The 15,929-nt window shown below is 44.4% G+C and overlaps 1 protein-coding gene across 1 annotated transcript in view; it reads left to right on the forward strand.

Annotated features, from left to right (window-relative positions):
* Window positions 1–15,929, forward strand: part of LOC148443397 (unconventional myosin-VIIa-like) — a gene marked incomplete at its 3' end in the record, with an annotated part of 418,660 nt that overhangs the window by 20,318 nt on the left and 382,413 nt on the right. The window contains exon 3 of the mRNA XM_088462885.1: window positions 10,033–10,163. Coding sequence (XP_088319011.1) covers window positions 10,033–10,163 — 131 coding nt within the window. The remainder of the gene's footprint in view (window positions 1–10,032; window positions 10,164–15,929) is intronic.

The raw sequence follows: 15,929 nt of genomic DNA on the forward strand, positions 1-15,929 counted from the left end.
AGTAATGGCAGCTAGTTTTGCCGGATCCATCTGAAGGCAGGAACCAGAGATAATATATCCCAGAAACATTAGCTCTTCTTGCTTGAAGGAACATTTTTCAAGTTTGCAAAACAGCTGGTTGGCCCGAAGTCGTGTCAGCACTTCACTTAAATGCAGGCAATGACTTGTTACATCCCCTGAGAATATTAGGATGTCATCTAGATATACCACAATGTATATATAGAGCAAAAACCTGAAGATGTGATTCGTATATTTTTGGAAGACAGCAAGAGCATTGCTTAACCCAAACGACATGACCAGGTATTTGAAGTGATCATTACAAGTATTGAAGGCTGTCTTCCACTCATCTCCAGCCCAAATCCTGATCAAATTATAGGCCCCGCGAAGATCTAGCTTGGTGAAAATCTTGGCTCCTTTAATTCAGTCGAAAAGTTTAGATATCAGAGGTAATGGAAACTGGTCTTTGATGGTAATAGCATTCAGGCCCTGGTAATCTATGCATGTTCTCAGACATCCGTCCTTTTTGACAAAGAATAGACCAGCACCTGCAGGTGATTTGGACTCCCTGATGAACCCGCGCTCCAGATTCTCCTGAATATACTCAGACACTGACTGGGATTCAGGAAGAGAAAGAGGGAAAATTCTTCCACAAGGTGACTCTTTCCTAGGCAATAGGTCAATAGTGCAATCCCAGTCCCTATGAGCAGGGAGTGTCTCAGCGGCTTTCTTACTAAAGACATCTTGGAAGGACCTGTATGAAGCTGGAAGCTGAACTTCCGGAGAAATGACTGAACTCCGAATGAGTCGCTTAGGAGGTTTGACGGATGACAAACAGGAACCATGGCATCGATGCCCCCACGATAGAATTTGAGGTTCCTCCCAATCTAGCACAGGAGAATGCTTGTGGAGCCAAGGAAGACCCAGGATAACAGGACTCTCGGCTGATGGAAGTATATAAAATGCTATTGATTCCTGATGGAGAGCCCCTACTTGCATAATAATCTCTGACGTCCGGAAGTGGATGGTCGCTGTGGGAAGTTGATTCCCATCCTCCCTGATGACACTGAGAGGTGTTTTGAATTGGCATAATTGGAATTTCTAGCTCTAGAACTTTTTTTTAGCTGTAATGAAGTTGCCATCGGCACCTGAGTCCAGGGAAGCCCTAATGACTTCAGAGGACTTTCCCAGGACCAGGGTCACATCAATGGAGAACTGAGGAACTTCACGGTTTTTTGGGGTGTGTTGAAATGTACCTAATCTGACCACCCCTTGATCAATTAGGCCCTCCCATTTCCCGGACTTTTTGGATAGCCGGAAAGAAGATGACCTGGTTCGCCAAAGTATAATCAAAGTCTGTTTTTAAACCTCCTTTCTATCTTCGTGACAGAAAGATGAGATTTCCCAACCTACATGGGCTCTTCTGGAGGTTCCATTGGTGCCGTGAAACATGGGTCGAGCCTAAAGGTGAAGATCAAGTCATCCAAAGAAGTTGGCAATTCCCTGGATGCGAGCACATCTTTGATCTGATCGAACAGACCCTTCATGAAGGCGGCAACTAAGGCTTTGTTGTTCCACCCCAATTCTGAAGCAAGGGTTCGGAATTGCACCGCATACTGTCATGCAGATTGATTACCTTGTTTCGGCTGTAGACTAGCCTATCCCACAGAGGATACTCGACCGGGCTCATCAAAGACTCTTCGGAAAACCTTCAGGAACTCTGCTATTGTTAACCAGGGGATCATTTCTCTCCCATAATGGAGAAGCCCAAGCCAAAGCCTGTCCAGACGGCAACGAGATCACGTAGGCCACCTTTGTCCTGTCAGACGGGAAATTTGCTGCTTGGACCTCAAATTGAATTGAGCACTGGTTCAGGAATCCTCGAGAGTCCTTAGAGTCCCCATCATACTTCGTAGGATTCGGGATGCATAATGTTGCAGAAGCACTTGCAGCTTGTACAGTCACCTCAGGAGGTGAGGTTGATGGTATCGGTGCTGGCTGGGCGGTACTGACTTGTTGCATTAAAGTCTGCAGACACTGCATAATCTGGGCTTGATCCTGGTCTTGTTTCTGGACTCTAGCAATTTATCTTCCCTGGATGGGACACTTTACATCCTTATGGGCAAGTGGTAATTTGATGCTGCATCATCGCATAGTTCATCATCCTGCTTTAAACCACTTTAATCCACTTGCCCATAAACAATATGGCGATCCTTCTATGGAGGAAAGGACGGAACGTCACTTTCGGTGGACACCGGAAGTTCGGCAAATGACGGGACCACGCGATTAGAAGCGCACGTCATCTCCAGTAGGACTGCAACGAACAGGAAGTAAAGTGTCCCATCCAGGGAAGATAAGTTGTTTTCTCATCACAATGGAGATCCGGTGGCTCACTAACCACAAGAAGATACAATAGTGGATCTCTTCGGGAGCGGACTAATGCGGTCACCGGAAATGAGGTCACTTCCGGTTCACCGCTGTGTTTTGATGTATATAATTTAAAATTGTTTTTATATAAAAAAATATGTATTTGTCTTCCATAAGGGGCCCATATGTGTTGCTACATATAGAGAGACAACATAGTCACATATATTTTATATATTTATGTGCCTTTATATCGTTTCCGGGGCAATTAACCTAAACAGGAAGTGAGTCATTTGGAGGGTATTTAAACCCATCTCAGTCACAAGTTAGTTAAGCCTTGATAAAGACCCCAGGAGACGGTCGAAACGTGTTGGCGGCAGTGACTGAGGATTGGAGCCTTCAGGTACAAGTTTTGGGGCCCAGAACATCCTTCCCCTTATTCAGCCTTCCGGAGTTCCTAGGTCCGGGGGGTTTAAGGGGCCCCATACTCTTTCTGATGGTAGGAATCCTATTGATTGTTTTCTACTTGACAAGCACTGGCACTTTATTCATGAGGTGCATCCACTATTAACATCGTTTATTTAAGGAAAGTGCTTTTATTTATATGGAGATTTATTCTTTTATTTGATTACAACACGCTTTTGAAAGTGTTTTTATACCCTCATGTGATTATTTCCTCTTGTTTACATGCACATTGGGAGGTTTTTTAATAAGTTGGACTACAACATTATTACTCAAATTTTATTACTACTACTACTGTATCTTATGTGTTTTATGAAGTACATTTATTAAATGAAGTTGCATATAAATATGTCCGGAGTCTACTAGTAGGGGGGAGCGCCCACGAACCATTCATTTAGTGTGATTATATAGCTTTTATACCTCAGGTGAAGAGGTTTTCGATAGGTTTTAGGCTGCTAAAGAAATATCCATTTATTTCTACATCCCCAGGAGCGCCTTTCTCACCCATCCATATTATTGCGGTAATTCGATTTTTATATTCTGCAATATGGGTAGACTCAGACCACCCGAGACTGTACTCTTAGCTAGAATAGATCTCCAAATGCGAGGTTCATGTCCAGCCCTTATAAACCTATTGCAGAGTTTCTGCAGGAGGACAAGTGCTGAATTGGGAACTGCAACCAGAAGACCAGAAGTACAATAAATGAGAGAGGAGATTCATTTTAATTGCGTTTATCCTACCTATCCATGAAATAAACACTCGATTCCATCTGTCTAGATCTTGTGTAAATGTCTTAATCAAGGGGATATAATTAGCTTTGTATAGGGAGGAATAGGTTTTTGTGATGGATATTCCTAAATATTTAATAGCCAAAGGTCTCCAAATAAATTGAAACTTAAGAGGCCAGGCTTGTCCGAATTTGGAGAGAAGTATTTAAAGCTAGAGCTTCTGATTTGGAGTTTATTTTAGAACCCGAGAGAGAACCGTATAATGACTATTCAGATTGTATGTTGGGAAGAGTCACCAATGGGTTGGATAATGTCAATAGAACATCATCTGCGAATAGGGATATTGTGTACTGGTTTTGCCCCAATGTGATCCCCCCCAATACGCACATTGACCCTGATACGTGCTGCCAGTGGTTCATTGTATAGAGCAAAAATTAACGGTGAAAGTGGACATCCCTGGCGTGTGCCATTAGACAAGGTAAATCGAGGGGAGCAAAAGCCGTTGGTTGTAACCGATGATGAAGGGTGGGAATATAAAGCCTTAACTGCCGACATAAAGTGACCCTGAAAACCAAAAGTAGACATTTTTGAGAATAAAAATGGCCTGGAAATGCGGTCAAACGCTTTTTCCGCATCAAGGGCCAGTACAACCGAGGAAAGTTTGGTGGAATTAATGTGGTGAATTATATTAATAGTTGTTGTCCAAGGCCTGTCTACCCGGGACAAAACCCACTTGATCAGAGTCAATTAAAGAGGCCAAAATGGTGTTTCATCTGTTTTACAACTTAATATCGGTATTCAATAAAGATATGTGCCTATAGTTAGTGCATAGGGAAAGATCCTTACCCGGTTTCGGAATGACTACTATCCGAGAAGTAGTCGAGTTGGTATGAAATGGCGCGCCGTGCATAATCTTATTAAACAATTGAATCATATGGGGCATGAGTTGGGGGGCAAATGTTTTATAGTATGCCATCGGAAATCCATCTGGATCTGGTGCCTTTAGATGGTTTTTGGGATTTGATAGCATCTTCCAGTTCCTTTAAAGAAATATCAGTGTTCAATAATTCGCAAGAGTCTAAATACTCAACATTTCTCAACATGAACTAGAGGGTCGGAGGGGGGAGGCACTTTGTAAAACGCTTCATAATATTTAAAAAAAATATTAATGAAATGTTTGGGGTCGTAAGTTGGTTTATCTGAGGCATCTAATAAAAGTAATAGTTTGGTACGAAGTTTATTTGCAGGTAAAGTGTGGGCCTTATTACCTTTATCAAAAACCGTCTTGCTAGCCCAGCGTAAGGAGCATTCAACCCTCTCAGCTTGAAGGGATTGCAATTCAGCACGGGCCTGAGAAAGTTGAGACAGAGCTTTTCTAGAGAAGGTGCATTTGTGTACTCTATCCAAATTTGCAATAGAAGTGGTTAGTGAGTTAATACGTTGTTCCTGTTCTTTTTTTTTCTACGTGAAGTCCCTTATAACTGCCTTATGGGCTTCCCAAATCGTAGACAGGTTACATTCGCTGGGGAAGTTTAAAGCGAAATAATCCTGAAGTTTGGTTTTAACAGTTTCCTGAAACTGAGGAATTTTCAATAGGGTTTTGTTTAGTCTCCAGGAAGGTCTACCCTCTGTGGACTCCAGGAGGTCAAAAACTGCCACCAAAATAGTTATCAGACCATGTGTTCAGGACGATAGAGGAACGATGAGCTGTTTGTGATAGAGACGCACAACACAAAAACAAATCTATACGAGAGTAAACGTCATGAGGGTTAGAATAAAAAGTATAGTCTCGAGTGGTGGGATTGAGGGAGCGCCAAACATCAAACAGACGAGCCTCGGCTATACACTTAAGGAGGGCAGAGGAATTGAGGCCTGAATTACCACCAGTGGGGAGGCCTGATTTATCAAAGTGTGGGTAGAGAACAGAATTAAAATCTCCACCTATTAGTGTCTTACCCCATCTGTATAAAAAAAGTTATTGGAAAAAAATGACGAAAAAATCTGGCCTGGCCTACAGCATACAGGTTAGCCAGTGTAACCTCCTCATGTCCGATCCTACCACGAATCATAATGTATCTACCATCATTATCACTTTTCGTATAAAATAGTTGGATTGGGAGGGTACCTTGAAGAAGTATTGCCACCCCATTACGTTTAGATACATGATTGAAGTAATACACAGTAGGAAAAACCCTAGATGATGATGTGGGATATGAAACTTTTTTTCCCCCAATAGTAGTGCCCCCAGTAGAATTGCCCCTATTGGTAATGCCCCCAGTTGTAATGTCCCCTATAGTAGTGCCCTGCCCACAGTAGTAATGCCCCCTATAGTAGTGCCCTGCCCACAGTAGTAATGCCCCTATAAGTAGTGCCCTGCCCACAGTAGTAATGCCCCCATTAGTAGTTCACCCAGTAGTAATGCCCCCTATAGTAATGCCCCCATTAGTTGTGCCCACAGTTGTAATGCCCCCTATAGTAATCCCCCCAGTAGTGATGCCCCCTAGATAGTCCTGCCCCCAGTGCTGGTGCCACTTTTACAAAATGCCCAAATTAGTGCCCCTTATACACAAGCCCCACAGAAGTAGTGCCCTTATACAATACCCACAGCAGTGGTTCCCCTTACACAATGGCCCTGGTAGAGGTGCCCTCAGTAGTGCCCCCATTGGTAATTCCCTCAATAGTAAAGCCCCCAGTTGCAATGTCCCCTATAGTAGTGCCATGCCCACAGTAGTAGTGCCCCCAGTAGTAATGACCCCCTATAGTAGTACCCCTGTTAGTAGTGCCCCCAGTAGTAATGCCCCCCTATATTAATGCCCCTGTTAGTAGTGCCCCCAGTAGTAATGCCCCCCTATAGTAATGCCCCCGTTAGTAGTGCCCCCAGTAGTAATGCCCCCGTTAGTAGTGCCCCCAGTAGTAATGACCCCCTATAGTCCTGCCCCCAGTAGTAAAACCCCCTATATAGTCCTGCCCCCAGTGCTGATGCTTCTGAAAACAAAAATACAATTAAAATACAATCACAATACTTACCGTAAGCCCTGTTCCTGCATCTGGTCTGACCGTGGCTCCACGGATCTATGGGAGAGACGTCATGACGTCCCTCCCATAGTTCTCTCTGCGGGAGCCGGAAGCCGAAGCTCAGCAGTGAGCTCTGGCTTTCGGCTGCTGCTGCAGGGAGGGAGCCGGGTGCCCACTGGTAACAAATCTCAGCGGGCGCCCGGCAAAATGCACCCTCCTTGCAGGTGCTAGCGTGGGTGGGGGAGACCAGCGCTGTTTTTTTTTCTTCTGGGGACTCAGTGGTGCCCTGTTAGCCCGCCCATAGAACCGCCACTGAATAAGGGGGGATGTCTGGGTGCTGCTGGGGTGTTGGTGGTGAATAAGGGGGATGTCTGGGTGCTGCTGGGGTGTTAGTGGTGAATAAGGGGGATATCTGGGTGCTGATGGTGAATAAGGGGGGATGTATGGATGCTGCTGGGGTGTTAGTGGTGAATAAGGGGGATGTCTGGGTGCTGCTGGGGTGTTAGGGGTGAATAAGGGGGGATGTCTGGGTGCTGCTGGGGTGTTAGTGGTGAATAAGGGGGATGTCTGGGTGCTGCTGGGGTGTTAGGGGTGAATAAGGGGGATGTCTGGGTGCTGCTGGGGTGTTAGGGGTGAATAAGGGGGATGTCTGGGTGCTGCTGGGGTGTTAGTGGTGAATAAGGGGGATGTCTGGGTGCTGCTGGGGTGTTAGTGGTGAATAAGGGGGATGTCTGGGTGCTGCTGGGGTGTTAGGGGTGAATAAGGGGGGATGTCTGAGTGCTGCTGGGGTGTTAGTGGTGAATAAGTGGGATGTCTGGATGCTGCTGGGGTGTTAGGGGTGAATAAGGGGGATGTCTGGGTGCTGCTGGGGTGTTAGTGGTGAATAAGGGGGATGTCTGGGTGCTGCTGGGGTGTTAGTGGTGAATAAGGGGGATGTCTGGGTGCTGCTGGGGTGTTAGGGGTGAATAAGGGGGCATGTCTGGGTGCTGCTGGGGTGTTAGTGGTGAATAAGGGGGATGTCTGGGTGCTGCTGGGGTGTTGGTGGTGAATAAGGGGGATGTCTGGGTGTTGCTGGGGTGTTGGTGGTGAATAAGGGGGATGTCTGGGTGTTGCTGGGGTGTTGGTGGTGAATAAGGGGGATGTCTGGGTGCTGCTGGGGTGTTAGTGGTGAATAAGGGGGATGTCTGGGTGCTGCTAGGGTGTTGGTGGTGAATAAGGGGGATGTCTGGGTGCTGCTGGGGTGTTGGTGGTGAATAAGGGGGATGTCTGGGTGTTGGTGGTGAATAAGGGGGATGTCTGGGTGCTGCTGGGGTGTTAGTGGTGAATAAGGGGGATGTCTGGGTGCTGCTGGGGTGTTAGTGGTGAATAAGGGGGATGTTTGGGTGCTGCTGGGGTGTTAGTGGTGAATAAGGGGGATGTCTGGGTGCTGCTGGGGTGTTAGTGGTGAATAATGGGGATGTCTGGGTGCTGCTGGGGTGTTAGTGGTGAATAAGGGGATGTCTGGGTGCTGCTGGGGTGTTGGTGGTGAATAAGGGGGATGTCTGGGTGCTGCTGGGGTGTTAGTGGTGAATAAGAGGGGTGTCTGGGTGCTGCTGGGGTGTTAGGGGTGAATAAGGGGGATGTCTGGGTGCTGCTGGGGTGTTAGTGGTGAATAAGGGGGATGTCTGGGTGCTGCTGGGGTGTTAGTGGTGAATAAGGGGGGATGTCTGGGGTGTTAGTGGTGAATAAGGGGGATGTCTGGGTACTGCTGGGGTGTTAGTGGTGAATAAGAGGGGTGTCTGGGTGCTGCTGGGGTGTTAGTGGTGAATAAGGGGATGTCTGGGTGCTGCTGGGGTGTTGGTGGTGAATAAGGGGGATGTCTGGGTGCTGCTGGGGTGTTAGGGGTGAATAAGGGGGATGTCTGGGTGCTGCTGGGGTGTTAGTGGTGAATAAGGGGGGATGTCTGGGTGCTGCTGGGGTGTTAGTGGTGAATAAGGGGGATGTCTGGGTGCTGCTGGGGTGTTAGTGGTGAATAAGGGGGGATGTCTGGGGTGTTAGTGGTGAATAAGGGGGATGTCTGGGTACTGCTGGGGTGTTAGTGGTGAATAAGAGGGGTGTCTGGGTGCTGCTGGGGTGTTAGTGGTGAATAAGGGGGGGTGTCTGGGTGCTGCTGGGGTGTTAGTGGTGAATAAGGGGGATCTCTGGGTGCTGCTGGGGTGTTGGTGAATAAGGGGGATGTCTGGGTGCTGCTGAGGCTTTGATGGTGAATGAGGGGTATCTGGGGTGTTGGTAGTAAATAGGGGGAGTGTCTGATAATTACCATAATAATAAGGGGAGTGTCTGGATGCTGCTGGGGTGTTGATGAATGAGGGGTGTGTGTCTGGTTACTATTGGGGTGTTGGTGGTGAAAGCACAGGGGTGTACCACCCTCTATTTTGCCTCTGGGCACCTGGTATGAACATACGCCCCTGTGCACATATTGGCACAAATAATAATTCTGGTGACAAAATGAAAATGTGAAAATAAAATAATTCTCATAACATAAAATGAATAAAACATGAGTTAGTTATATGATATACAATCCTATGTGTAAGGGAATGTAATGAGCACAAATATGGCGTACAAAGTTTAAACTGTTTCCTTAAATGTAAATTATGTAACATTCATATTCCATGGAACCTAATTAAGTTCCCTTTTATGTTCTGACCCACATATGCTAATATTCAGTGTTGTAGATGTATTAACGTGCCGCTATAATGCTTCCTGCTTCGCCTCGGTAAAGCACTACTAATGAGATTTATGAACATCTCATCGGCCTGAGAGGGGGAGCATTAACTCCCCCCTCCGGCGCTACTTGCTAGAGACCGCAGTGCATTAGCCTAGTGTCTCAGGCCCGGCTGGCTCCACTTAGCGTGCGCGAGATCTCGCAAGTATTGCGAGATCCCCGCTTGCAGCCTGGAGCCGGCAGCCGCCGCAGCAGGGGACAGCACCCCAATCATACACCGGGTAGAAGCGGTATCAGCGCACACAACGTGCGCTTTTACCGCTTCTGACCTTCTTACATCTCCCCCTGTGTTCTAAGGAAATTTATAGCAGTTTTGTGGATTCAGAAATAGTTTTAGGTGCATTTGGGTTTGACGGAAATGTACCGACTGACTCCAGCTTCCAGGTAATAACTTATATACGAGTATCAGTGATCACAAGTTATATTGCATGTCATTTCAATCAGCATAAGATGCTTGTGCGTCCTAATCGCATCACTTTGCAATTAAGATGCATTTTAAGGGAAAAGATGTTTTATGCTACCAAGTTGCACGGCGCTCACGCTTTATGGTAACGCACCCCAGCAATCTTCCTCCGAAGGCAGTGGGCGCCGATCCCCGAGATGTTTGCTCTCATTGTGGTAACATGTTTCTCTGTAACGGAGACAATGGTTCTCAGAACTGAAGTTACTTTGTGTAGTTGACTTTTTTCTCTTCCCCACAGGTGTCTGATGTATACAGCTCTCAGCCGATACGCTCTCTCCCTCCTCATATATTTGCTGTGGCGGATCGAGCCTACACAGCTCTACAAGTGACATCAGCGACTTTCTCCAGAAATCAGTGTATTGTGATAAGGTGGGGTCACTATGCTCGTATAATAGATAGTAGTCCTGTGCATATAGTGTATGTGTGTATGTATATATTCCTACTACTGTGGGCATTGTATAGGGGACACGACAAGAGGGTACTACTACCGTGGGCATCGCATAGGGGGCATAGACAGTTTGCTGCCATTTGAAGGCGGCGACAGCCTCCATTACCCGGAAAAAGGCGTATCGTTGCCATTGGGGGGTGGGAAGAGACCAGGATTTCTGTCGGGTGACGGAGATTTCCTGACCTCTTCCTGTAAACTGCGGCGGCCGGTTGCGGAACCCTATGGGTCACGGCAGCCGGCCGATGGTACGCAGATTAGCCAATGCTGCGTTGAACAACGCAGCTCAGTTAAGTAATGCACAGGAGGCGTGATACCTCATCCTGCATTACCATATCTGCAAGGATCGCAATTGCAAAGCTGCCTGAGTGCATACATTATATATCTATAGCCTGCGTGTATACATCATATATCTATAGCCTGTGTGTATACATCATATATCTATAGCCTGTGTGCATACATCATATATCTATAGCCTGCATGTGTACATCATATAACTATAGCCTGCGTGCTTACATCATATATCTATAGCCTGCGTGTGTACATCATATATCTATAGCCTGCGTGTATACATCATATAGCTATAGTCTGCGTGTGTAAACATCATATATCTATAGTCTGCGTGTGTAAACATCATATATCTATAGTCTGCGTGTGTAAACATCATATATCTATAGCCTGCGTATATACATCATATATCTATAGCCTGTGTGTGTAAACATCATATATCTATAGCCTGAGTGCATACATTATATATCTATAGCCTGCGTGTGTAAACATCATATATCTATAGCCTGAGTGCATACATTATATATCTATAGCCTGCGTGTGTAAACTTCATATATCTATAGCCTGCGTGTGTAAACATCATATATCTATAGCCTGCGTGTATACATTATATATCTATAGCCTGCGTGTATACATTATATATCTATAGCCTGCGTGTGTAAACATCATATATCTATAGCCTGCGTGTGTAAACATCATATATCTATAGCCTGCGTGTATACATCATATAGAGCTATAGCCTGCATGTGTAAACATCATATATCTATAGCCTGCGTGCATACATCATATATCTATAGCCTGCATGTATACATATCTATAGCCTACGTGTATATTTATTATTTATTTTATTAACAGTTTCTTATATAGCGCCGCATATTCCGTTGCGCTTTACAATTGGAAACATAAATAGAACAAAACTGGGTAGTAACACACAGATATATAGGTAGGAAGGCCCTGCTTGCAAGCTTACACTCTATAGGGAAATAGGCATTGATACACAAGGATAGGTGCTATATATATTGCATTTTGGTCCAGCCAGAATGCAGAGTTTCTTGGTTGGCTGCATGATCCAGTCACACAGGAATGTCGGCCAAATGTCAGGAGTATATGAAAGAAAGACAATGTGTTGAGGTTATGTGTGGACTGTGAGAGGGGATGTAATTAGACATGGAAGCTATGAAGGTTATGTGGTCGGTTCTGGAATTTGATAAGCTTGCCTGAAGAGGTGAGTTTTCAGGGAACGCTTGAAGGATTGGAGACTAGAGGAAAGTCTTATTGTGTGTGGTAAGGCATTCCATAGAGTCGGTGCAGCCCAAAGAAAGTCCTGTAACCATGAGTGGGAGCAAGTAATGCGTGGGGATGAGAGACTCAGATCTTGTGCTGAGCGGAGAGGTCAGGTTGGGAGATATTTTGAAATAAGTGAAGAGATGTATGTTGGTGTGGTTTGGTTAATAGCCTTATGTGTAAGTAAAAGTATTTTATATTGAATACGGTAGAAAACCAGCAACCAATGGAGGGACTGACAGAGAGGGGCAGCAGACGTTGAACGTTTGGCAAGGAAGATAAGCTTCGCAGCTGCATTCATAATAGATTGTAATGGCGACAGCCTGTTTTTGGGAAGGCCAGTAAGGAGACTATTGCAATAGTCAATGCGGGAAATAATGAGTGCATGGATCAGAGTTTTTGCAGTGTCTTGTGTGAGATATGGTCGAATTTTGGATATGTTTTTTAGATGTATGTAACATGATTTTGAGACAGATTGAATGTGGGGAACAAAGGACAGTTCAGAGTCAAGTTTGACACCTAGGCAGCAAGCTCTTGGGGCAGGGTGGATTGTCGAGTTATCAACCATGATCGAGAGATCAGGTTGGTAACTGTTATTGGCTGTAGGAAATATAATTATTTCTGTTTTTGAATTATTAAGTCTCAGGCGGCGAGATGACATCCAAGATGAAATGGCAGAAAGACATTCAGTGACACGGACCAATACAGATGGTGATAAATCTGGGGAGGATAGGTAGATTTGAGTATCATCCGCATACAGATGGTACTGAAATCCAAAAGAGCGGATTAGTTTGCCAAGAGAGGTGGTATAGACTGAGAATAGCAGAGGAGCTAAGACAGAGCCTTGTGGTACTCCAACTGATAGAGGTAGCGAAGAGGAGGCAGAATCAGAAAAACGAACAGTAAAAGAGCGATCAGATAGGTAGGAAGAGAACCAAGAAAGGGCTTTGGATGAGGCTGTCGTAGGATGCAAGCGGTCGTTCTGAAACAGGGCGGCCGCTTGCATCCTTAACGGCCGCCTCCATGTCGGTTGTTGTTAACACCCACAGCTTTAACGACCGCTAAGGGTGATGGTCGCGATGGTCAAGACCATTGCGTCCATCGGGGCTTGCGGTGAGACCCTGTTTGAGCAGGAAGCTCCCCACTGACATCACTGATGATGTCAGTGGGGCCGCCCCAAACGGCATGCATTCCGATAGGAACGCCTCAGTTTTGCCGGGCACGTCCCCAGCCCGCCCACTCAACATCGACAGCTCACCCCGTCAGCTACGAGACCCCTAACGACTGCTCACCCGTCGTTAGCCGGGTCTCGCACATGCGCACGACGGAGCCGGCTCCGTCGTGCGCATGTGCACTGGAGCAACATCGACTCGGTCGCGAGCTCGTAGAGCTAACGACCAGGTCTGAATAAGCTCCTTTGTCCTTAAGACCTAGGGATTGTAGTGTTTGTTTGAGAAGAGAGTGGTCAACAGTGTCAAAAGCAGCAGAGAGATCTAGAAGAATTTGGAGTGAGTAATGACCTTTAGCCTTGGCAGTGACCAGATCATTTACTACCTTAGTCAGTGCTGTCTCTGTGGAGTGTTGGGAACGAAACCCAGACTGAAATGGGTCCAATAAGTTGTGTGAGTTAAAGTGTGAGGCGGATGTACACAAGTCTCTCAAGTAGCTTGAAGAGGCATGGGAGCTGGGAGATAGGACGGTAATTTGAGAGTGTTCGGGTCAGAATTTTGTTTTTTCAGAATGGGAGTAATCATTGCATGTTTGAACAGTGATGGAAAGTTGCCAGTAGAGAGAGACAGATTACAGATTTTAGTTAGGGTTGGGATGAGCACAGGAGACAGAGCTTTACTGATTTGCGAGGGTATAGGATCTAGAGGAGAGGTAATAGAGTAGGAGGATGAGAAGAGTGTAGATACTTCATCTTCATTTGTGGGGTCAAACGAAGAGATTGTGCCAGAGGGTTCAGGTAGGGAATTGAGCAGGTCATTAGCTGGGGAAGAGCCACCATTTCATTTAGGATCTTATCAATCTTTTCCTTGAAATATGAAGCAAAATCTTGTGCACAGATAGTAGCAGGTGGTTTGGGTGAGGGAGGGGAAAGAAGCAGTTTAAATGTATTAAAAAGTTGCTTGGGGTTAGAAGCTTGAGCAGAGATTAGAAATTGGAAATATGTTTGTTTGGCAGTGTCCAGAGCAGTACGATAAGAGTTGTAGATAGTCTTATATGTGAGGAAGTCACTTGGAGTACGAGACTTTCGCCACTGATGTTCTACTTTACGTTTTTGTAGATGCCTTGTTGAGTTAGAATGCCATGGATGACGTCTAAGTTTACTTGGTGGGTGATGGGTAGCTGGAGCAACTTCATCAAGGGCTTTTTCTAGAATCTGGTTTAGGTGTGATTCAGCAGTCTCAGGAGAAGTGAGTGCAGAAATTGGTGAGAGTCGTTGTACACATTGTTGTCGACGTATACATCATGTAAAAAAGAGGGAGGGGAACAGAGGGGAAAATTGTCGCACAGGTCATATCTAAGTCAAAAATTATTAAAGAAATAGAAAAACGATATCAGTCCGCTTATCACTTGATATAAAGCAATTGCTGGATAATTATCTTGATAGCGGTGGTGCTCACTAGAGTACAGTATTATGGTTTTAAGATAAAGAAAAAAGGAAAGAAACTCTGTGATGTGAGCACTCTCATATTGTTGTTAATAATTAGATATTAAGTAAAATTTAACTTTTATTACATAATTTTAAAATAAATTCCCTCACAATCAGGCAAAATAAATATATATAATATATACAAAACACACTTCTCCCATAAATAAATACACAATACTCTCTGATTTAAACAAGGATATAAATAAATAGGCAGTGGTTATCTAACCATACATGTAATAAATAACAATTGTATGTTACTCAAGAAAAATAATAATAATAATGATAATAATGATCAAGGTACCTCTAACAAGTATCCTTAATAAGAGTAGTACATGTTAATATTAGAAGGTATGCGTACCCTGTTCTATACACACAAGGCAAAATATTAGAACTGATACAATTGCACATAAAGCCTACATAGCTAATAATCGTTTGTCCCCATTATCAAGAATAGTTATAGTCAAAAAGTGTTAGGTAAGGATGGTCAGGGCAGAGAAACTGCTAGATTGGATTCTGCTGCTCCCCACTTATGCATATAGGCTATCTATGGGGAGTGAGAGATCTCTTAAAAAGCAGGTTGCCCTTAGAAACAACAGAGTAACAGTGATGTTGCTCAGGTTTTCGTTTCTGCTGTTGACGGTCTTACATATCTGCATAGGACCCTCAATGAGAGAATTACTCACCCTGAGATTATCAGCAGTTAATAGAGAGATACACAGACAGTATTAAATTTGTGGTTTGTCAGATAACTTCAGGTCTTTACATATTCATTATCAACCAATTTCTATTTAGATATTGCTAAAATGGTGATACAATTCAGTCATGCCCATTGTCTAATCTGATACCTAGTTGTAAAAAGGAGGCAGAGTAGATAAGACACAGTCTATCCTAGCAATACTAGTGGGAATATTGTAACTATCTGTTCATACAGTGTTACTGGCCTGATAGCGTTGTATTCCACTTCATGTCTCCTCAGAGATACATTCATTATGTATCAATTCTTAGGTATAAGAAGTACTGTTGTGTCAAGAAGAAGGTATTAATACTATTACTTGTGTGTGTGTTGTGTGTGTACAGCTGGAAAAACCACTCAGCCGGATTAGTACCCTTCACTCTATACACATACACCTGTAGATAATAGCTGATACAATTTTCTCTTTGAAGATATATGTAAATCAAATCACCATTGTTATAACAAATGGTAATAGTACATGATATTCATATTAAGTGCACAAGACACCTAAATAACTATGGTTAATCCTCAACATAGATAATTCTTTAAGTTAAAGTGATGAAAAACAGCAATGTGACTTTAATAGAGTATAGCAGTTTCCATAAATAAGTAGTTGATTCGTTCAAAATAATAAGTACTCAACAAAAATTCATTGCATGTCTGTTATGACAAACTTCAGGCTGCTATTATATGAAAACATTTAGAAATAGAATTATCAAATACTAGCCA

Source organism: Taudactylus pleione, unplaced genomic scaffold (genome assembly GCF_031769625.1).
Source record: "Taudactylus pleione unplaced genomic scaffold, aTauple2 ptg001283l, whole genome shotgun sequence".
Lineage (NCBI taxonomy): Eukaryota > Metazoa > Chordata > Amphibia > Anura > Myobatrachidae > Taudactylus > Taudactylus pleione.